Source organism: Aspergillus fumigatus, chromosome 1, assembly GCF_000002655.1.
Source record: "Aspergillus fumigatus Af293 chromosome 1, whole genome shotgun sequence".
NCBI lineage: Eukaryota > Fungi > Ascomycota > Eurotiomycetes > Eurotiales > Aspergillaceae > Aspergillus > Aspergillus fumigatus.
In genome coordinates, this window is record NC_007194.1 from 793,063 (window position 1) to 814,021 (window position 20,959).

Genomic DNA, 20,959 nt, shown 5'->3' on the forward strand with positions numbered 1-20,959 from the left:
TAAAGGGTAACGGCGGAAGAGAGTGGCAAAGCCCTAGCGATCACAGAGCACTGAGATGATGGAAGGTGTCTGGCCCTGTGGAGCCTGGACTGTCTGTTGTATTCCTAATATTATAGGTAAATAGAAAAATTATAGATCCTTCTACCCTATTAGGCCAAAGTGAAATCTATCCTGCCACCCATGAGATTATGCCAGAAGTATGTTGATACGATAGGCCAAAATATGACCTATTACAATATACGGCTAATATCGATGCTAGTTTATATTATCCTAACGGATATATTCTGGTGTTTCTACTGTACGATTATTGAAGTCTTGAAGACTAGAAGATCAAGGCCGGAGTTGAAGTAACTATACGAGTACAACTAGTGAATACTACACACTCAATAGGAAAACTCGAGTCTATTTAGACAACATCTGGCAGGACTAAGTCAGGAATTACACCAATAAGAAGTCAATAGTCATTATTGCAACGCTGCACTTGATAAATGTCTCAGGTGGTAATAAAAGGCAGCAGACTTATTATGGGGTACCCCATTTAAATAGCTTCAGAGCACAACAATAACCATAACAAAGTCCATTTCAATCTGGCAGTAGAGTCTTGATAGAACCAAGGCGCCTATGATTCAAGATCCTAATTCTGTGTTTTGGAGCGAAGAATTGTTGGTCTCGGTCGGTTATACCCATGGCACAGGGGCTCGGGCGATGATTCAAAAAGAGTTATATATAGAGACAACTTCCCCACTTTCGGGTCTCGAGTCACGACGAACCAGACTACGAGACTGTCTATCCTTGGTAAGGCCAAGGCCTGAACATCGACCCTGTGGTATGATTTGCCGATGGGAAGTTTCAAGAGACATCAAAAGGGATGATCATCGTATGTTGGGAAGAATTCGACTGTTGTTCTGGAAGCTTGGTAGTCTAGATCACCATCTCAATTTAAAAAAAATAGTTGTTCGCGTACTGACTTCAGAGACATAGTCTCTCTTGGGATTCAACGAATGGATTGATGTAATCGTGATGGCCATATTAGATGCAAAGCCATGTACTCCGTAATGCAGCCCCTGACTCTAGCAGTAAGAACATGACGGTTATTCCATGCTTGTCATGTAAATAATGTAAGTGTATGTGTTTTCTCTTCAGACATTTTCTGGCTTGGCAATCTGAATGGTACGCTCAGTGTGGGTATTGAGCCAAGACAATTTGAAATCTGATTACGTACAGAACAGCATACAGTCCGGAAACGCGTCGAATACAAGCATCGCTCCGCGTGGAGAATGCCCAGACTGACTGTCAGTTTTTCCCTTTTAAACCCACTCTGCTACCGCCCCTCGTTTCGTTTAGTGATCGTCAGGGCGTCGAGTTGAATGGTCGAAATATCCCATGGGTTGTGTTTGGGACCCATCGAGGTATCATCTAAGTACACAATAGTTAGCTTGTTAGGTTCCCTACGACTACTCTGTACCTAGGAAGCCTATTCCCTCTCCCTCCTCGACGTCCGCCATCAATCATCTGGCTAGACATCCCAGTCGCTTTCTCGGAGTCGCGATGCTTGATCATCGCTGCTCTTCTTGATTTGTGGCACATTTCAACTCTTTGATCTCTTTCATTGTTTTTGTTTATTTTCTGGACTTCATCTTCAATTTTCCAACTACCCTGTCATTCATTGAACCTTCACAGGAATTAGTATCACCATCCAACTAAGCCTGGTCTGCTGCGCTCCTTTCACTGTACTCGTCATCCTCACAGGATCGCCCTTCCTTTTTATCTCCTGTAATTCTTCCTCCTCTCTCATTTTATTATATGCTCCCGCATCTCTTCCTTTCTTCTTGGTCTTAGGGCCCTTTTCACAGTTTTATGCGCGCCTCATCTAACCTTCGATTTCGACAGAGAACCCTCACCAATGCGAAAAGTTGCATTCACGAAGTATTACAGCGACTCCGGATAGATGAACTGAATGGAACATATTCCTCTATACAGAAGAATATCTCCTTATCTCGGATTCCAACGCCTTGAAGCCCTTGTCCTCAACCATGGCCTCCCGGCCGCAGTTTGGTGAAACCCGCTCCCAATCTTACGATGCCCTCCGGAGCCCCTCGCCGCGCATTGAACATTTTGACGGCGAAATTCCTCCTGCGCTCTCCCCTCTTGATGCATTCGCTGCTCAGGGTCGGCTTCTGGCCCGGCAATTAGAAGAGTCGAAACGGGGAGAAAGGCGCATGAGCAGATTGCCCCCTTCCAGCGTCGCACGATCTTTGTCACAAGGTCGACCAGGCTACTTTCGGGCCCCATCATCCGGCGATTCTCACAACTCTCAAGGTGGAAGAGGCGGGGAACTTGCAAGACGTCCTACTCAGAAGAACAATCCGGAGGTTGAGGAGCCGAAGTTTCGTCCACAGTCCGAGCACCCTCGCATTAGTGCTGTTTCGTTTCTTGCCAGCGAGGATGGCTTCGCCGAGGATGACGAAGAGGCCACGCCGACTGAAGGACCTCCGTCGCTTTCTACAGAACCAGATACTTTTGGAGTCCCGCGTGCTGAATCTCCTGACGAAGATATGTCTACGGGCAGTGCGCCGGAGGCGCCTCCACGGTTCTATGCTTCCGGTCCCTCCAGCCCTGTCTCCTCTGTTGGCCTTGCCATCGCTGCGCCATCTCGCAATTCATCGACTGATTCTGCTTCTCGACTCAATGTCCCACGCAGCCTGGCACCGCCTCCTTCTCCTCTGTCACGGCCATCCACCAGCTCCAGAACCACGCAGCCGGAAAGTTCCGATGACGACTATAGCAGCTCGAACGCAGGGTCGACCTTTTCAAAACCGCGTAAGCTATCGTCCTGCAGCGCCATGTCGCTGCCGTACTCGCCAATGTCGGCCAATCCCCGCTCACACCCTCGGTCCCCATCCTTGAGTTCGGAGACGTCAAATACTACGGGCTATCTTCCCCGACCGTCGTTCAACTTCTCGCGTCCCTTGAGTAGGTCCAGCACATCCCTTTCTGCGCCAGTCAGCATTGGTGGTATGGACCAAACGAACCAACCGAGCACGATGCATCGCCAGCATAAGCCTAGTCCCATTATTGTGCCTACACAATCGGACCTAGCCAACCATGCGCATGAGGAGCCGTCGTCCGCAGTGTCTTCATATATCTACACCAAGTATTCACTTCCTCGGGGTCGCAAGGTCTCCAGAGACTCTGTTGTGTTCTCCGGTCTGCAGACTCCAAACTTTGAGTGGAAAGAGCCGCTATTCGAAAGCCCACCTCCTGCCAGTACGGAAGCGCATCTGAGGCCCTCTCGGACCCCATCTCCGCCGCCCTCAGGACATGAGTCAGTATACTCACAGTCCATGTATTCACAAAGGGCGCATTCAATGTGCGGTACTCCAACAACAACCGGACCGACGCCTTCGGCGAACGAACCCGGCCTGCGCTCTCAGGGGGCTGAGGCCACGCCTGAACCTGAAGTTGACCAGGTAGAGCCTCCATCTGTTGAGAAACAGAAGGCGGTGGCGCCTCCACCAGGATTGACAACTTCGAACAAAGAAGATAAGGAGGATACGACTTCTTCTGCGGACTCCGCCTCTACGATTCGACCGCAGACGGGCAGGGCAGCCTCATCATCTGGTATAATCACCGCAGAAGAACATGTGGCCAAGGGGATTGAATGCCACGAGAAAGGATCTCTAAAAGAATCTACTTATCATCTGCGGATTGCTGCCAAGCAAAATCACCCCACTGGGATGCTTCTCTATGCTCTGGCATGCCGCCATGGCTGGGGTATGCGACCAAACCAACGAGAAGGCGTGCAATGGCTCCGTAAAGCCGTCGATTGTGTGGGACTCGAGCTGATGGACGATTCGAATGGCACTATACCTCAGCGAGCAAAGGAGATGCAAAAGGCCTATCGTGCGCAGTTTGCCCTCAGTATCTACGAGCTTGGCGTGAGCCATCTGAACGGATGGGGTATCGAACAGGACAAATCTCTGGCTTTGCGCTGCTTCGAGATTGCAGGTCAGTGGGGTGATGCGGACGCTCTAGCAGAGGCTGGATTTTGCTACGCTGAAGGTATCGGCTGCAAGAAGGACATGAAGAAAGCGGCCAAGTTCTATCGCCAGGCGGAAGCGAAGGGGATCAGCATGGTTGGGAACAGCTGGTAAGCCGGGATCGGACACTAGATAGATCGATCGATGATACTAATGCGCACTCATAGGATTTACAAGGACAAGTACAAGTCGGATGACGAATCCGCCCCTCGTTCGCGTGGCCGAGGTCGACAGGGTGGAACGCCTGAGAAGAACGCCCGCAGCAAGTCCCGAACTCGCAGTCTTTTCCATCGCAAAAAGTCTCTAGCAGCTGAAGCTTGAACATTGTGCACTTGTCGTTGCCCACCATTTGTCAGGAATCAGAAAAGCCTTTGCTATCACTCCTTGTGCATTTTCTCTCTATCTTCTTCACACCCCTCGTTCTTCTGTTTATTTTCGCGCTTTGCCCTATTCGACTATTGCAGCTCAGCAACAAGATACACTACCACCACTCTGAGTTGAAGCCTATTCTTGAATTCGTGCGAATGTACATCTAGAGCTAATGCTCGTGATGCTTATCACTTTGTTCACTTTTATCTTTCTGCCTTTCCCTTCTTTTTCTTGTTCCTTTTCTTTCTTTCTTTTTTCCCCCCACTTCATCAACCATCTCTTCCATTCTCCTGTTCATTATTGAGGTTCGAGCAGTATTTTTGTCCGCTGCCTCAGTCGACTCTGGCGCGGGTGCTGCGAGATCTGCCAATGACCATTTGGCTGCTTTGTGAGCTTTGCCTCTGGCTTTCTTGGATACCCATAATTTCTAATCACTGTGTGATGCTGTTCCCTTCCATCACCTTTTTTTTTCTCCATCTATTTCTATCTTTCTTCCAACAATTCGTGCCTTTCTCTTTCTTTATTCTTTATTCTTCCTTCTTCTCTCAGCTGGCGATGTATATTCTGGCACAGTTTATACCTGATGATCCTCATGATACTCAATTGAAATGTTTCGCAGTACAGGTGCCTTGGCCGCCCAGTTCTGGAACGTCTTGCGACATTTTGAACAGTGTAGCGACTTGATTTATATCTTTCAACAGTTATCAACTAAGCTATATAAGCGCAGGATAGGCTGGAATCGCGGAAGGCGATGTAGCGCCTTGGTTTTATCTCCTCGTACGGTCACACAGCAGTTTTGATTGGCATCTTTGCCCTCGTACTCAAGGCTGTCCTTTCCGAGCCATTTAATAGAACTGGACTGCTAGAATGCTGGAAACAGAGAGAGCTGTAGGTGATTGGCGACTTTTGGATGACTCGAAACCCCCGTCATCAGCAGGGGCATCCTACCTTAGGTAGGTTGATCGTTTAAGTACTGTGTAGATCATCGTCTCAGGTGTGGCTAATGCAATTATTTTTTATCTTTTAGTATGTAACAAACCTTCAGGATTATGGCGCCATAGCCCTTACTAACATGAAACTGACGGTCTGAGGTAGTCAGAGTAGTTGGTCTGCGATTTGGGACTGTCGATCGATCTCACGAGTCGGAGCCTTTCACGTCGAATCAGCATCGCCTTTGCGATGACTGATGGTTGCTCTATATCACAAAATTCTGAAACTCTTAATTGGCGAGTTTGAGTCTCCAACCGAAAGTTTATAACCAAGGAAGATGACTCGTATCCAGGATGGCGCACGGAGGAATCACCTAAAGCGGCCATTCCCGCCTGTAACCCCAGGTCACGCACTCGCGCTATCTCCTCGCTTCCGCTGGTGGTTGGCTAGTTCGACCTCCCTGGCTTCTGCGCCCCCGCGAATCTAACCAAAATACTTGTCTCTTGTGGTTGCTTCTGTCTTGACTGCTCTTTTTGGGCCCATTGCATCCATTCTTCCATGTTTCCCATCATTCCAGCCCACTGGGCTCCACTTCTCCTCTCTACCCCGGCCTTCCAGTCCAATCAGTTCCTGAGACTTTCTCTCCCCAGGTAAGTCAGGATCGACCATGGGGAAATTGGACTGTTTTTACGAGAGGTAGCATTGGATCCTCCCATCCACCAACATCCGGCCTTGCATCCAGGGTACGGCGAATACCAGAGCAGTACCCTCTAATCCCGGCCAGCCTGCAGCAGTACAAGTCGCCCCCTCGTTTAGACTCAGCACTATCAACCGCATCCAATCCAATCAAATCCAGACTGCTATGCTGCGAACCAACCCAGGATTATGCTTCCTGGGAATGAGCCCTGGAAAATCAGCCATCTTGGACGCCGCTCAGCCTCGGCTGGATTGGGAATATGCCTCTCAAAGCTAAACGCAAACCATGATGCATCACCTATAAACTGCTGTTCATCAGCCTGATCGTGGCCATGGCTCTGTCTCATGCTTGCTTATCCCTCATCCGCCGAGGTCATCTCATTTTATCTACGAGGTTTCCCGTAACGGTTCTCGCCACGCTGCTTGTCTAGTATCCATCTTTCTTCTAGTCTCTCGCACCTTGGGTCCTGGCGTCCAAATCCCAGTCACTTAGCTCCCCCTCCCCCCCCCTTTTTTTCTCCACAAGATCCAAAATTAAGCAGTCGGGAAGGGCAAATGTTTCTGTGCAAGTCTCCGGATATTGGTCAGATTTCATCTCCGTCAGGTAAAAAAGATCCGCGGTGCTTGAATCTGGCTCCTTTGTATTTTTCTACATGTGATAGAACCTCGCCCCTCCGTGGGCATAGATATAGCACTTGACAGGTCCCTAGGGGTTGGGTGGTCCGTCGTCTGGATTCTGGACTTTGACCATCCATCCTCACTACTTTTTCGCCTTCCCCTTCGGTGGACGAACTAAAATAGGTAGATCCTCTCTTTGAAGCAATTTTTTAGACCCCTTTCGTTTACCTGTGTTCCTATTGTCTGCAATAATTCTTAACGGCCTTGCTTTGTTTTTAATGCATGACTCGGTATATCATTAACCATAACGTTGTTCTGGCTCTGAACTCATGCTAATCATTTGAACAGTGTATGCACTATTAAACGACTGACTCGTTCGACCACTTCTACATACTGACGCGCCGAGGATAGACCGTTTGTGCCACACGCCATCCCGGTCCTACGTCAGAGCGTCGGACAGACTACAAAAAGCACAAAGCGATCCAAAATGGCCGGCGACAAGCCAGAAGTCTCCGAAATTGGGTTTGTGGAAGGCCCGTCTTCCAAACCGAGCTTTGGGAGACGTGTGCTCAACCACTACAAGCGATGGTGGTGGGTTCATATCATCGCGATCATTGTGGTCGTCCTGGTGGTGACCCTTCCCTTGTATGTTCTCCTCTGCGTGATAAACCCAAAAAAAAAAAAAAAAAAAGACACGGAGCTGACAAGACAATAGGGTGTATGTTGGCTATCCAAACATCGCACAAGGCGACATCAATGATTCCACATTGGAAATCAAGGAGATGATCATCTCCGACCCCAAGCCGGATTCGTTCTACTTGGACCAGACACAGGTCATCGGCTCGCACAGCATGTTCCATCCGACGATCTATGCCTTCGATGCTGCTGTCAGCTTGCTGGGCGCTGCAACGTTCGCAACCGTCAAGGTTCCACAGGTGAAAGCCAATGACGGCACTGTAGTCCATATCAGCCAGACCCTGGACCTGAGCGATGTGGGTGCCTTTGGAGGATTTGCTACAGCGGTCATGCAGAATGAGGAGATTAAATTAAACATCTATGGCAAGCCCGACCTGAAGCAGGGCGGCCTGCCTAAAATCGATGTGACGTACAACAAGACTGTTACTATGAAGGGTGAGTGATCAGGGCTCGGTCAGACTCATGGCGTTCGGACACAGCTGATTATGCAAACTCTAGCTCTCAACAAGCTCGAAGGTTTCGCCATTACGGAAATGCATGCCTTGTCTGGTAAGTCGGCGAATGGCGCCAATTTTGGTGGAACCGTGTATATCCCCAACCCATCTCCGATGACCATCAGCATGGTATGTTGCTTTCTGTCCTGAATTGTAGCGTCGACTGATTGACCTAGGGTAATGTCACTCTCGACCTCTCTTGCGAAGGAACCTCCATTGGTACCTCATACCTAAACGACCTGAAGCTGGTTCCTGGCAACAACACCCTGCCGATGACAACCGCCGTCAAACTGTCGGCAATTGCACCATTCTTCGACAAGTACCCCAACGGTCTCCCTGTGTCGATCTCGGGAAGCTCGACCAACTCGAGTGTCTACAACGGCCAAGCCATCCCGTACTTTAGCGAGGCCCTGGCCTCGAACACACTTGAAGTGACCTTGGACCTTGCTAAGTTGCTAACCTAATCGATTTGTGACGATGTTGAGAGATATCCCTGCCGGTGGATAGATATACCACTGGGCTTTTCTTTTCACTTCTTGCCTTACGAGGCTCATGTACAATCCAGTGTTGATACATATATGCTAATGTGATGACGATTGGATGGATTCATTCCACTTACTGTTGCACATCTTCTTTCTTGACTCATTTTGTTGACCATGTGGTAGTGATCGCCGACAGAGACAGACTCAAATATATATGATGCCTTATCTTCCCGTGCTGTTCCGTGACCTACCATCACTTCGGAGATTGACTCCGACGGGAGGTTTTTGTAGCCAGCTTTGGACCAATCAAGTGAACCGTGAGAGCAAAGGAGATAGGACCTCGACATATCAAAATAGGCCAAATTACTGGTGATTGTTCCAAAGACAAATGCAATTAGCTGCGGATAATCCATGGTTGTGCCTGAGACGATAAGGCGTCTGGTCAGGTGACTCCACCGCCAGAAGTATTCAACCACAGGCTGGACCTTCTCTTCTATTCTACATAGATAAGACTCATAAGGGCGCCACATCGTCTATCGGCATCGTTCGGACGCTTTCCGTTGAGAGATTCGAGAAATCCGAGAAATCATCCATGCGACGATCTTATCAGTAGTGCCAATGCAATGAATTCTCCGATGTTTCTCCAATCTCCAGCACTTATCGCTGATGGATAACGGCTGCCTCTTGGCAAAGAAGCCAATTACTCACAGAATGGAGAGCTGTTATCCTGGTTCCTGCATCGAGGTTAAGTTCCAGAACTCCTCTTTGCAGATAAATGCCCCATGCCAAGCAGAATTTGGAGTCGATCCCACATGGCCTTTGAAATGACTCCAATCGATATTGATTCTCATTACGAGATCTCAGCAGTATCGCAACGATACCTCCTTATCATGGCAATCGTGAGCTGGGACAATGTCTTAGTTTATGGTTTGTCGTGCCGTCGACGGCTAAATGATGACGAGATAACTATTTAAGGATGGATGCCCTACGATACTTTGTTGATACCGTTGCCTGGCGTGTACAGCGATTTCACTCCCTCGAAAGCAGAGCAGTTCGCCTCGTCAGATCGCAAAGATGACCAAACTCAGCTTCAAAATCATCACACTCGCGGCTATGATAGCCGTTGGGAATGCCTCTCCGTTTGTCTACCCCCGAGCAACCAGCCCAAACAGTACATATGTCTTCACCAACTCGCATGGCTTGAACTTCACCCAGATGAACACGACGCTCCCTAATGTCACCATCCTCGCAACCGGCGGTACCATTGCCGGCTCCAGCAACGACAACACCGCCACAACAGGCTACACGGCCGGCGCGATCGGCATCCAGCAGCTCATGGATGCCGTCCCTGAGATGCTAGACGTTGCTAACGTGGCCGGCATCCAGGTCGCCAATGTCGGCAGCCCCGACGTGACGTCTTCCCTTCTGCTCCACATGGCCAGGACCATCAACGAGGTCGTCTGCGACGACCCCACCATGAGCGGCGCCGTCATCACGCACGGCACCGACACGCTCGAGGAGACGGCCTTCTTCCTCGACGCTACAGTCAACTGCGGCAAGCCCATCGTCGTCGTCGGCGCCATGCGGCCCGCAACCGCCATCTCCGCCGACGGCCCGTTCAACCTCCTCCAGGCCGTGACCGTCGCCGCGCACCCCACTGCGCGCAACCGTGGTGCGCTGGTCGTCATGAACGACCGCATTGTGTCCGCGTACTACGTCTCCAAGACAAACGCCAACACCATGGACACCTTCAAGGCCGTCGAGATGGGCAACCTCGGCGCCATCATCTCCAACAAGCCGTACTTCTTTTACCCGCCCGTCATGCCCACCGGTAAGACCACTTTCGACGTGCGCAACGTCGCCTCCATCCCCAGAGTCGACATCCTCTACTCGTACCAGGATATGCAAAACGATACGCTCTACGACGCCGTCGACAACGGCGCGAAAGGCATCGTCGTAAGTCCAGCCCCTTTCTAAAGCCCTCACCGGATCAACCGCTGAAATTGAACCTAATCCAGATCGCCGGCTCCGGCGCAGGAAGCGTCTCAAGTGGCTACTACGATGCCATCGACGACATCGCATCCACGCACTCCCTCCCTGTCGTCCTCAGCACTCGCACCGGCAACGGCGAAGTCGCCATCACAGACAGCGAGACCACAATTGAGAGCGGCTTCCTGAACCCGCAGAAAGCGCGCATCCTGCTCGGTCTGCTGCTTGCTGAGGATAAGGGATTCAAGGAGATCAAAGAGGCGTTCGCGAAGAACGGGGTTGCTTGATTATGTCCTTCCTTGTTTTGGGTGGCATTTGTGGTTTTCATAGACTTCTTAGACAAGTTTTCATAGCCACGGCTATGGCTCATAGAAATAAGTTTATAGACTCATCGCTTTTAATAATACGCTAGATGATCACGTCAGATACCCCCCCTTATGGAGCAAAGGTGACGTCCAATCAGACCTGGAATGAGTGTTTCTCAAATATACTAGAGGTGGTGTAGTTTATCACGCCATATCTGTGCAGATATCCTCATTGTACGGTGCACACCGTACCTTCGCGGGTGGACAATCAGCCGCCTGGGCGCTGTTGGTCATAGGTCATACCCTCCAGAGTACTAGGATACTTCATATTGCGCTAGTCGTCAGGATCGGGGTCAGGATCAGATCTATCTGCTGCTGCTGGAGATAAGACTCCGACGAGACGAATAAGATGGGAGGGCCGTAATCGCATGGACGATCGACGCACGGATGAATTCTGACCGTCTACTTTTGTTATCGGCTAACTGCCCACCTATGGACAGGGATTGTTGACCGTATAAATAAATAGGAAGGGATATCAACTTAATAATTTTTATATCGGAATGAACTTCAACTCTTGCTACGTGGCAATATAAAACAGACGATGCCTCCCGTTTTTCCCCTCCGCCAGTTTTCAATTCCTCGCTGATGTTGCACACACGAACGTCCAAACCGCCTCCGACTGAGTTGGATATCCCACGATCACATATCATGCAAGGTCTTATACCCTGTCTCGATCAGGCTACGAGGTCCTCTTGCATCACCTCCGATGTGCCAATAAAATAGACCGCCCAGTTTTGTCTTTGTCGCAAATTTGGCCTTTTGTTGCACCGTCTCCGGGGTGTCGTATGTGACAAACCCACCGTCGCCGCCAACACACCAGGCAGCGCCGGACTTTTCATCGTAATACTCTTTTGCACCGGGCCGCGGTAGGTCGCAGTAGTCAAAGACACCATCCTCCCCTCCACAACCACTGTAACGCTGACCGATGTGATTACTGCCTAGGAACGAGCGACCATACGCTGGGATCCCGAGTAGAATCTTCTTGGGGTTGACGCCTTGCGCGATGACATACGCGATGGCCGACTGACACGAGATGCCCCCCGTTGGGTCTCGAGATGGGCTATACAGCTGTGCCTGGTGTCCTGTTTCGCTGGTCCACGGCCCGGAGAAATCATACGCCATGATGTTGATCAGGTCGACATAGTTCTGTGCCTTGCACAGATCTATATTTCGCAGGGCCCACTCACCAGCTGGAAGGCAGGTGGCCAGCACATACCGCGGTGAGGGTAGGACTTCACGCAACCGCGCGAGAAGACGGACATAATCTGAACCCTCGGCGGGGGTTGAAGGGTGCTCCCAATCGACTGCAAGTCGTCAGCATCAACCTAAGCAGCTCGAACGTACGGTACTACATACTATCAATCCCATCGAGTCCAAACTCATCTACGAGTCCCTTCGCGGTCCGTACAAAGGTCTCCAGACTGCTTTGACTTCCCGCTACAGCAGCAAAATTCTCACTTCCCTTGCCTCCTCCTCCGACTGAGAGAATAACCTTCAGCTTCGAATATTGTGTTTTGAGTTGTGTGAATGCCCGGAGGCAGCCATTAGTGCCGTCGACGGGCATCTGAGAGTCAGCCCATTCATCGCTCAACTGCACAACCAATCTGTCAGCGGGGTAAGAACAAATGATGGACAGAAGAGGGAAATAATAAAGGGCAGCAGAAAAAAAAATATCAAGTCCGGGTTGGGAATTCACATAAACTGTGCCGTCTTCTTTGACCCTAAAAGAAAGAAAGACATGATTGTTAACATTTGTATCTACCTAGACCAGGCGATTAATCGCTTCGGCTGTGTGTATGACTAGTACCAAGCAAATGCATAAAAGATATGAGATATAAATCCCAATCTCAAGGACGAGGGAGGCTGTTTCCGATAGATCCTCCAATTCGCATAGTAGGCAGCGTTCATGAAGAACGGGACTTCATACGAGCTGCTGAAATTGTTGGATCGTTGTGCCGCCTTACGACGCCAGTGGGGGAAGATGGATCCGGAGAACATGATGCGAGGAAGCTCGGCAGGATTCCGCCGAATCTGTAGGTATTCTCGCAAATCGACGAAGAGGCTGAAAAGGATTTCACAGGAACAGAGAAACCCATTCAAAGTGAGGCTGAATATTTGCAACTGAGGAAGTAAGAAGCAGCTGCCAAAACTGTTGACAGTGTCACGTGTGGAAGGTCCTTTTTTGGGTCTGACCTGTTTCTTTTTTACGGGGTTAGAACTCCATCAGAGTCATGTTACTCCTACCACACACATTACGTTGAACAAATAATGCTAATGGATGACAGGGACGGAGAAACCCCTCGACGCAGTGGCCGAAAAGGCACCCAATGGGCAGCGCGCCTCCATGGCAGTGAAAACCCAAGCATCCAAAATCGCTTGCTTGATCCATCCTGGTATGTTCGAGGCCGATCCAAAGAGCTTTGACTGTCAGAGAGCTATTGCGAAGCACGACACTCGACACTTACGGACATTTACGCTGCGGGATATAGGTAGCCGGCAACATAGCGACCCTCACCTCCACACTTCCCTCATTTAATCTCCTTCGGTCGCAAACATTAATTTCAACAGGAGACTCAAAGACATGCGTCAATGCGGCGAGAGTGTGCAGAAAAGGGTTAGAAGACTGAGTTGATCCATCGAATCAGCAACTCAGGCAACAGGGAAATCCTCATCGTGACCCGGTTTAGTGAGGATCCAAACGCCCCGGATGATCATGTCTAGCCCCGCCTTTTTAGATCCGGGTCCAATGGCTCCCTGAGAGATCAAAGCTTAGTGGAGCGATTTATCATTGGGTATCCCGAAAGCTTCGTCAATTTCTGCTGGATTCAGCTCCGCAGAACTGGGATGACTCGTTTTGGCTTCTCCTGGTGAAAACCTCACCACAGGTATTGCATTATTATATTCTACTGGTGGCAATACCCATTGTCTAGAGCACGAGACTCAGCTGGCCTCATTTGTGGACCCCGGGGATATTTTCGCTCTCAGTACTGCTAATCCTAGCTTGGTAGGGGAAGACTGTGCATCATGTTCATGGGCCGTACTTCTAAATTTGGAGGTACTCGAGCTTGTGGCTTTGGGCAAGGTAACTGAGTATCAGACCATGTGAAAGATGTCAATTCTGTTCCCATCTGTCCTTGGCTCCCATAAGCCGCCTCCGTTTGCTTTTTGCTCCTTCTGGCTGCTCAGGGGCGATAACAAGCCTCAAACTAGTGATCTGATTCTCGGGCGACTCACAAACCATCAGCACAACCAGAAGCCATCCTTGTTATTGGATATAAACAGATATTGGAGCCCAGTGACGGAACTTATACTGATAGAAAGGCCATGTATTATATTCTCAAGATGCTTGCAAGAAGAAGAGATGGCGGAGCAAATTTGGCAGTGTGTTCTGTGGGGGCCACTCCATGATACTTTGTCAGCAGACTGCCAGGCGACACCCTCATTGAAGAGAAGAGCCGAGATGATTGATTGATCTTGGAACTAGTAAGGAAAGGAGATTCTACATGTGTCCTGAAGCGACTGAGGTTGAGACGTAGAAGGTTCCTGTCTTCTCCTAGGACCAACCAATTAATAAGGTTGCAATGGCCGAGGTACTGTATTTCTGGCCGGATATAGCACAGACTTTTGGGTAAATGATTACCCCTTGTGCCCTACATATGAGCCTTGTAGATACCCATCATGACTTCGCACTTACCATATACAGGGGGAAATTGTCTCCCACGGGACAATTGTGGGTTATCAGTTATCCATTGGCTGTTTCTCCTCCTCAGAACGGGGTAGAGGTCAACAGTGTCTTTGTTTCACAGCGAAAACCACGAGACTATACCATACAGTGTTACATTGTTGATGCATCAGCATAGCAAAGATGAATAGACTATTATTGTTCTTGACTTGAGGTTAGTCAACTCATGTCCGTCGCGAGTTTGGCCCGACTTTAGTAATATAATTTGCCACCGCCTTCTGTATTAGTACTAGTTAGTTTTATGCCTCAGGCATTAAAGTTCTCTGTAATCTGATTATCCTTGACTACCTTAGCTATTTCACTTCTACAACTACTGAATTCTACCAACTCATCTCCCGTACGGTCATTTTGACGACCACCACAGGACTTAACGTCAAGTTGACTATCAAGACTGGACAGTCATATTAGGAGCAGGATTTCTTGAACGCATACCGTGGCCAACGAGCCTGGTGAAACCCGCCGAATACTTATTGGATTTCATATCATCCGAGCTATAATCCACCATGACAGCAGACGTCAAATCGGCTGCGGCACGGATTCTATCCACCGATAGCTCCCGAGATCCGAGCTTCAACAACTTTTCCTTCACTCCCTTCCTCCGCAAAAGCTTCGGTTTTGGACTCGCGAGCGATGTACCCGTCTGCAAAGCCTACAGTGAAGGGCATTGCCCCTTAGGACCGGCCTGCCCAGATCGGCATCCCACACCCTCGCGGGTAACAACGTCAACAACAACAGCGTCCGGGCTGGCGCCTTCTACAACCCATGGCTCTCTAGTCTGCAAACACTTCCTCAAGGGGCTTTGCAAGAAAGGTCTCAAGTGCGAATATCTTCATGAATACAACCTCCGCCGCATGCCGGAGTGCCAGTCCTTCTCGCGATCAGGCTACTGTCCCAACGGCGATGATTGTCTATACCAGCACGTGCGCGAACAAGCGCGATTGCCGCCCTGCGAGAACTACGATCAGGGCTTCTGCGAGCTGGGCCCCTTGTGCTCCAAGCGACATGTTCGGCGGCGGCTTTGCAAATACTACTTAGCGGGATTCTGTCCGGAGGGTAAAGCGTGTCCCGATGCTCATCCGCGCTGGTCAGAGAATCTCCCAAAACCTACGATGAGAGTTGAAAAGACCGAGGAGGAATTGGAGCGCGAAAGGGCTCTCATCCGAGAGGAGCAGGAGAGAGAGAAGGAAAGGGAACGAGAATGGAGGAGCGAGCGTGGCCGTGGAGGTGGGTTCATGCGTGGCCGATATCGAGGACGTGGACGGGGGTAGAATCAGGCTGCCCGTATCAGGCATGGGGGGTTTATGTACGGCTCTTATGGAAGTTTGGCTGGTTTCACATAGTTTAGAAGCTTTTACAGGTCGCTAAGATACCCATTTGAAGTTATAAAAGATGTTTAATGACAAATGTGCTCATGGTGTCAATGTAGGAGAGTTTCTGAAGGGATGTTGTGCCCTCTTCTGCCCGGATGTGGTAGGTTAAAACCACCACCGTAGGAAAATAATACCGGAAGCTTTTTCGCGTTTGTTTTAGCATGGTTGACTTCTTCGAGTACGGACAAGGGAGATCAAAAGTTTAATGTATGACATCATGACTAGCTGGACGACGATTAATTGCAACATGATCTCATGTCTTTCCGCTTATCATCAGCTTCATGATCGGCATCCTTGATAAAGCCTTATTGAGGAATCATTCAGCAATGCACTCGGGAAGACGAACCGCTCGAAGATTCCTAAGAATCGGGGCATCTGTCAGGTGTTTTTGCTCCAGATTAATCCTCAGCAAATCTTTGTCAGAAATGCGTAAGAATCATCTAATGAGCACCATGTCTAGGGCCAGTTTCTGATTGGCCCTTGAACTCCATGGTGGGTCGCGGAATGACAAGACCGGATTGCTGATCGACAGCGGAGCATGAGAGAGGTCCTGGAATGGTGCAATCGACGAATCAGCATGGCTTTCTTTTCAACGAGGAGGACTTGTGTAATAGATTACACATGCAGCAGTGAAGGATGGCATAATCCAGAATCTCCCAAAATCTTAATGAGGGGCACTAGAACTGGAGGGTAGCTTAACAGGAGTCGAGAGTTTCCTCCGTTCGCATATATATAGAGAGAGAAGGAGAGCATCTGCAAAGACCCCTGTGATCCTTCAACAGACAAGTCTCTACTTCTACGAATCTGTCCTCTAGTATCCTGTTCGCTTTGGACACTTCCAATCAGTCACAATGGCTCCCAAGGTCGCTATCGTCTTTGTCGGTGACCCTCTTCTTGAACTTTGACACTCAGCGTTCGCTAATCGGTCAACTGCGCAGTACTCCATGTACGGCCACATCCTGAAGCTGGCTGAAGCCGAGAAGAGGGGTATTGAGTCAGCTGGTGGCCAGGCCGACATCTACCAGTATGTCTTTGATCTTCGGGCTATACTCTAGTCGTTCAGTGATTGACCAGTACTTGTGCTTAGGATCGCTGAGACTCTTTCCGATGACATCCTCGCGAAGATGCACGCTCCTCCTAAGTCGTCTTACCCCGTCGTCCAAGTCGACACTCTGAAGGACTACGACGCCATCCTTTTCGGTATCCCCACTCGCTACGGTAACTTCCCCGCTCAGTGGAAGACCTTCTGGGACAGGACCGGTGGTATCTGGGCCTCTGGCGGCTACTGGGGCAAGTACGCCGGTCTCTTTGTTTCCACCGGTACCCTTGGTGGTGGCCAGGAGTCGACTGCCATTGCCGCCATGAGCACCCTCGCCCACCACGGCTTCATCTACGTCCCTCTCGGCTACAAGACCGTCTTCCCTATGCTCGCCAACCTGGAGGAGATCCACGGCGGTAGCGCTTGGGGTGCTGGTACTTTTGCTGTAAGCTATCTTTCCCCCTCGTTCGTCGATTAAGCGAGGCTTGTGGCTGACTCCTGTCATCTAGGGTGCCGACGGCTCCCGCCAGCCCACTCAGCTGGAGCTCTCCATCGCTGAGGCCCAGGGTAAGGCGTTCTACGAGACCGTCGCCAAGGTCAACTTCGCGTGACTACATGGTGGCGAGGAAGTAAAGCCTGCAGCGGCAGCACAGCAAGCCACGACTGAGGCCACTCCCAAGCCTGCACAGAGCGGACAGGGGAATGGACAAGGCACACAAGGGGCGAAGAAAGAGAAGAGCAAGGAGGGACCTTGTGGTCTTCCCAAGTGCACTATCTCGTAGTTACTTTCGATATATACCCTTTTGTTCTTGGTCATGTTGACTGGTTCTTCTTTGTTGCGAATGGCGTCATCGGATATGAGAGGTCAAAATCTGCAATAAATATATGGATGTATCTAGTTATGTTAAAAGAAGGATCCATATACACACATTAATGGATTTACGAAGATCAACTCGGGCAGCTTGTCATTGGAATATTTGAAGAGATCAGTTGACAAGTTTATGTGAAGCTTATCAAGTTACTTGGATCAGATTGTCAATGCAGATAGTACCACAACACATGTCTTGCCAAGACCTGAAGAATAAAAGGGAAAAGAGAAGAAGACAAAAAGAAGAGCAACAGGGGAGAAGAGGAATCGTTGAATATCAGCAACAGTGTAGTGTGGTTACCAGCAGATACCAGATGTAACCTCAATACCATAATTACTTCAGAACTCTGGCTTGCAATGTGGCTGCAGTGTAACACACTGGTAACACCGTGACGGGCGATGACGATAGAGCTCCGTTGCCTTTTGCCCGCCTTTGGATAAGCACCTCCACTGGAGCTCTCACACCTCACTCAATCGTCTCCGTTGAGCGAAAACCAGTCCGACAACAACCTAATTCTTCGCAGTCCTTTCCGGCACGAGCTTATGAGATCATACTACCCCCAACAACCATCCCAACACGCCGACCGACTTCTCTTCCAAACATGGCGGCTGCGCGGCCGATCATCCTCAGATTTGAGAGCCGCAACGGCCAGTTTCGCCTCAGTGTCAGCCCGCAAGAGCAGTTTCCTTTCCTAAAGGAGAAGGTAGGTCATATAATATATGGCCAGCGTAGCATAGAGATCACAGTTGCTTACTCTCTATCTTTGGCAGATCCTGGAGAACCTCCCCAAAGACGTTGAACCTTCCTCGCTCGTGCTGTCCAACAAACCCATCGGCACTGGCGGTCAGGAAAGACAGTTGAAGGATCTCACTGGGGTCTCGATTGAGCGGGTTGGTTTGAAGTGAGTATTCAGCGGTGGTGTACTTGGCTTTGGCTGACGACTGTTGACTCAAAAGGCATGGGGACAAGCTCTTCATTGGCTACCAGGATAAGCAAGCATCGCAGGCTGCTCCAGCCCAGAAGCATGTCACGGCAGATGTATCACGGCGGCTAAACGGAGCACCAGTGCCAGAAACCGAGACTGTCGCATTTCACCCTCCCACCTCCCCATCGGCGACGATCAAGAATCCCTGGGAAGTTGTGCAACAATCGCCGCTGGACGATATGCTGGACAAGAAGGACGGGAAAATATATCGTCCCCGTGATCCGAAGATGTGTAAACACGGCCCCAAAGGCATGTGTGACTACTGCATGCCGCTCGAGCCTTACGACCCCAAGTATCTCGCAGAGAAGAAGATCAAGCACCTATCGTTTCACTCATACATGCGGAAGGTCAATGCAAGCACCAACAAAGCCGAGCTGAAGAGCTCGTTTATGCCACCTCTTACTGAGCCTTACTACCGAGTACGGCGCGATTGTCCCTCTGGCCATCCGCCGTGGCCTGAAGGGATTTGTACCAAGTGTCAGCCGAGTGCGATTAGCCTACAGCCTCAGGAGTTCCGCATGGTCGACCACGTGGAATTCGCTTCGCCCGATCTGATCAACTCACTGCTTGACTTTTGGCGGAAATCGGGTGCTCAGAGGCTGGGTTTCCTGTACGGCACGTATGAAGAATATACCGAGGTACCTCTGGGTATTAAGGCGGTGGTACAGGCAATCTATGAACCGCCACAGGTGGATGAAATAGACGGGATAACGCTTCACGAATGGCCGAATGAGAAAGAGGTGGATGAAGTAGCTCGTCAATGTGGACTAGAGAAAGTCGGCGTCATCTTCACGGATCTGCTCGATGCGGGGCGCGGAGACGGTTCGGTGGTATGCAAGCGACATATCGACTCGTACTACCTATCGTCACTGGAAATTGCCTTCGCATCTCGGATGCAGGCAAAGCATCCTAAACCGACAAAGTGGAGTCGGACCGGCCGTTTTGGCTCGAACTTTGTGACGTGCGTCCTCAGCGGCGACGAAGAAGGGGCCATCACTGTCAGCTCATATCAAGCCTCTATCTCTGCTGTTGAGATGGTGAGGGCGGATATTATTGAACCATCTGCCGAGCCCTCTGTCATGCTGGTGCAGTCGGAAGATGAAGACACGGATAACAAATCGCGGTATATCCCCGAGGTTTTCTACCGGAAGATCAACGAGTACGGCGTGAGTGCTCAGCAAAATGCCAAACCCAGCTTTCCGGTCGAGTACCTACTGGTCACCCTGACCCATGGCTTCCCTACTGAGGCGTCTCCTATATTTCCTGCGAGCACTTTTCCGATTGAGAACCGGGAAGTCATCGGCGAGAGTCAGGAGTTACGCCATGTCGCGAAGAAGCTGGTATCCCACGGTGATCCTGACAAGGCAATTCGAGAAGTATCAGATTTCCATCTTCTGTGCTTTCTGCATTCGCTATCCATGTTCAGCAAGGTAAGTGTGGCTGGTAAGAGATTGCTCAAAGAGCTTGGGTCTGACTTCACAACGCTTTGTCACTGTTTCCTAACATTTGAACCCCCAGGAGGAAGAAGCACTGCTGTGCCGCGTCGCGACGACCCATGATCCCACAGAGGGGCTGAAGCTGCTAAACACCCCCGGCTGGGCGACCCTGGTTACTGTTCTTCAGGAAAGTGGTGAGCGCCCCCCTAAGCGCCCCTGGCTAAACCCGGCCGATCCTCCACGCCCATTGTCCCAACAAGGGAAACGTCATCTTCCCTCAAGACCTGAATCTCCCAAGTCAGAGAGTGAACAGCTTGCTAAGAGGTTCAAGGGAGCTAGCCTAGAGTGACCGCTCGACAGCTCGATAATCTCCAGCGCCGCCACACTGGATCTGAACCCTCTGTTTTCTGGCCAATGATCGCCCCCCAAGAAACAGCCTTTTGGCTCATGTCCAGCGGCGAGGAGGATATCAATACAACATCCTTTGCCTGCCACTGCCCCCTTCCTCCTTTACTCAACCTTCAACCATTGCCGCCTTCTCCACGCTCCGTCCCAAACCCTCTGTCAGCTCATGCGTATATGACTCCACCAAGCATCTCTCGCGCCTTCAGCGTTTAAAGACGTATCTACATCTATAGCCCTGCACATCATCGCCATTCACTCCGGCCTTATTGGTTAAGAAGGCTTGGTTTTAGCCTCTGGTGAAGACAAAATGGTTTCTCGTTCTCGGGAGTTAAGGTCTAGATAGAGAGCAACCAATATACTGCATCTTCACATTTGAGAACCCATTACCCCTCGTGTAAAGGTAGAAGGAGGTTAGAGCTGCGAATCATTTACTA

General features: G+C 50.2%; 7 protein-coding genes across 7 annotated transcripts; 6 read left to right on the forward strand and 1 right to left on the reverse strand.

The window, feature by feature from the left end:
• Positions 1-76: 76 nt before the first annotated feature.
• Positions 77-5,784, forward strand: AFUA_1G02760 (tetratricopeptide repeat protein). Its single transcript, XM_744933.2, has 3 exons — positions 77-1,773; positions 1,891-4,150; positions 4,208-5,784. The coding sequence occupies exons 2-3, from the start codon at positions 2,034-2,036 to the stop codon at positions 4,359-4,361; spliced, it is 2,271 nt and encodes a 756-aa protein (XP_750026.1). The 5' UTR covers positions 77-1,773; positions 1,891-2,033; the 3' UTR covers positions 4,362-5,784.
• Positions 5,785-7,140: 1,356 nt separating this feature from the next.
• AFUA_1G02770 (DUF3712 domain-containing protein) lies at positions 7,141-8,307 on the forward strand (the record flags this gene model as incomplete). The annotated part of the gene is made up of 4 exons (XM_744934.2): positions 7,141-7,298; positions 7,369-7,784; positions 7,848-7,972; positions 8,020-8,307. The coding sequence occupies 4 exons, from the start codon at positions 7,141-7,143 to the stop codon at positions 8,305-8,307; spliced, it is 987 nt and encodes a 328-aa protein (XP_750027.2).
• A 532-nt stretch (positions 8,308-8,839) lies between these two features.
• AFUA_1G02780 (asparaginase ahrA) lies at positions 8,840-10,757 on the forward strand. The gene is made up of 2 exons (XM_744935.2): positions 8,840-10,281; positions 10,344-10,757. The coding sequence occupies exons 1-2, from the start codon at positions 9,400-9,402 to the stop codon at positions 10,599-10,601; spliced, it is 1,140 nt and encodes a 379-aa protein (XP_750028.1). The 5' UTR covers positions 8,840-9,399; the 3' UTR covers positions 10,602-10,757.
• A 137-nt stretch (positions 10,758-10,894) lies between these two features.
• AFUA_1G02800 (glycoside hydrolase family 18 protein) lies at positions 10,895-14,544 on the reverse strand. The gene is made up of 5 exons (XM_744936.3): positions 13,149-14,544; positions 12,487-13,097; positions 12,376-12,400; positions 12,036-12,270; positions 10,895-11,983 (listed from the first exon to the last, which is right to left on the reverse strand). The coding sequence occupies exons 2-5, from the start codon at positions 12,675-12,677 to the stop codon at positions 11,319-11,321; spliced, it is 1,116 nt and encodes a 371-aa protein (XP_750029.2). The 5' UTR covers positions 12,678-13,097; positions 13,149-14,544; the 3' UTR covers positions 10,895-11,318.
• Positions 14,545-14,734: 190 nt separating this feature from the next.
• yth1 (cleavage polyadenylation factor RNA-binding subunit YTH1) lies at positions 14,735-15,833 on the forward strand. Its single transcript, XM_744938.2, has one exon. The coding sequence runs from the start codon at positions 14,925-14,927 to the stop codon at positions 15,687-15,689; it is 765 nt and encodes a 254-aa protein (XP_750031.1). The 5' UTR covers positions 14,735-14,924; the 3' UTR covers positions 15,690-15,833.
• Positions 15,834-16,320: 487 nt separating this feature from the next.
• Positions 16,321-17,884, forward strand: pst2 (putative NADH-quinone oxidoreductase Pst2). Its single transcript, XM_744939.2, has 4 exons — positions 16,321-16,669; positions 16,730-16,815; positions 16,879-17,275; positions 17,340-17,884. Exons 1-4 carry the CDS (start codon positions 16,643-16,645, stop codon positions 17,439-17,441), a joined length of 612 nt encoding a protein of 203 aa, XP_750032.1. The 5' UTR covers positions 16,321-16,642; the 3' UTR covers positions 17,442-17,884.
• A 266-nt stretch (positions 17,885-18,150) lies between these two features.
• On the forward strand, positions 18,151-20,948 carry npl4 (nuclear protein localization protein 4). Its single transcript, XM_744940.2, has 4 exons — positions 18,151-18,402; positions 18,470-18,600; positions 18,656-20,114; positions 20,203-20,948. Exons 1-4 carry the CDS (start codon positions 18,301-18,303, stop codon positions 20,467-20,469), a joined length of 1,959 nt encoding a protein of 652 aa, XP_750033.1. The 5' UTR covers positions 18,151-18,300; the 3' UTR covers positions 20,470-20,948.
• Positions 20,949-20,959: the final 11 nt, after the last annotated feature.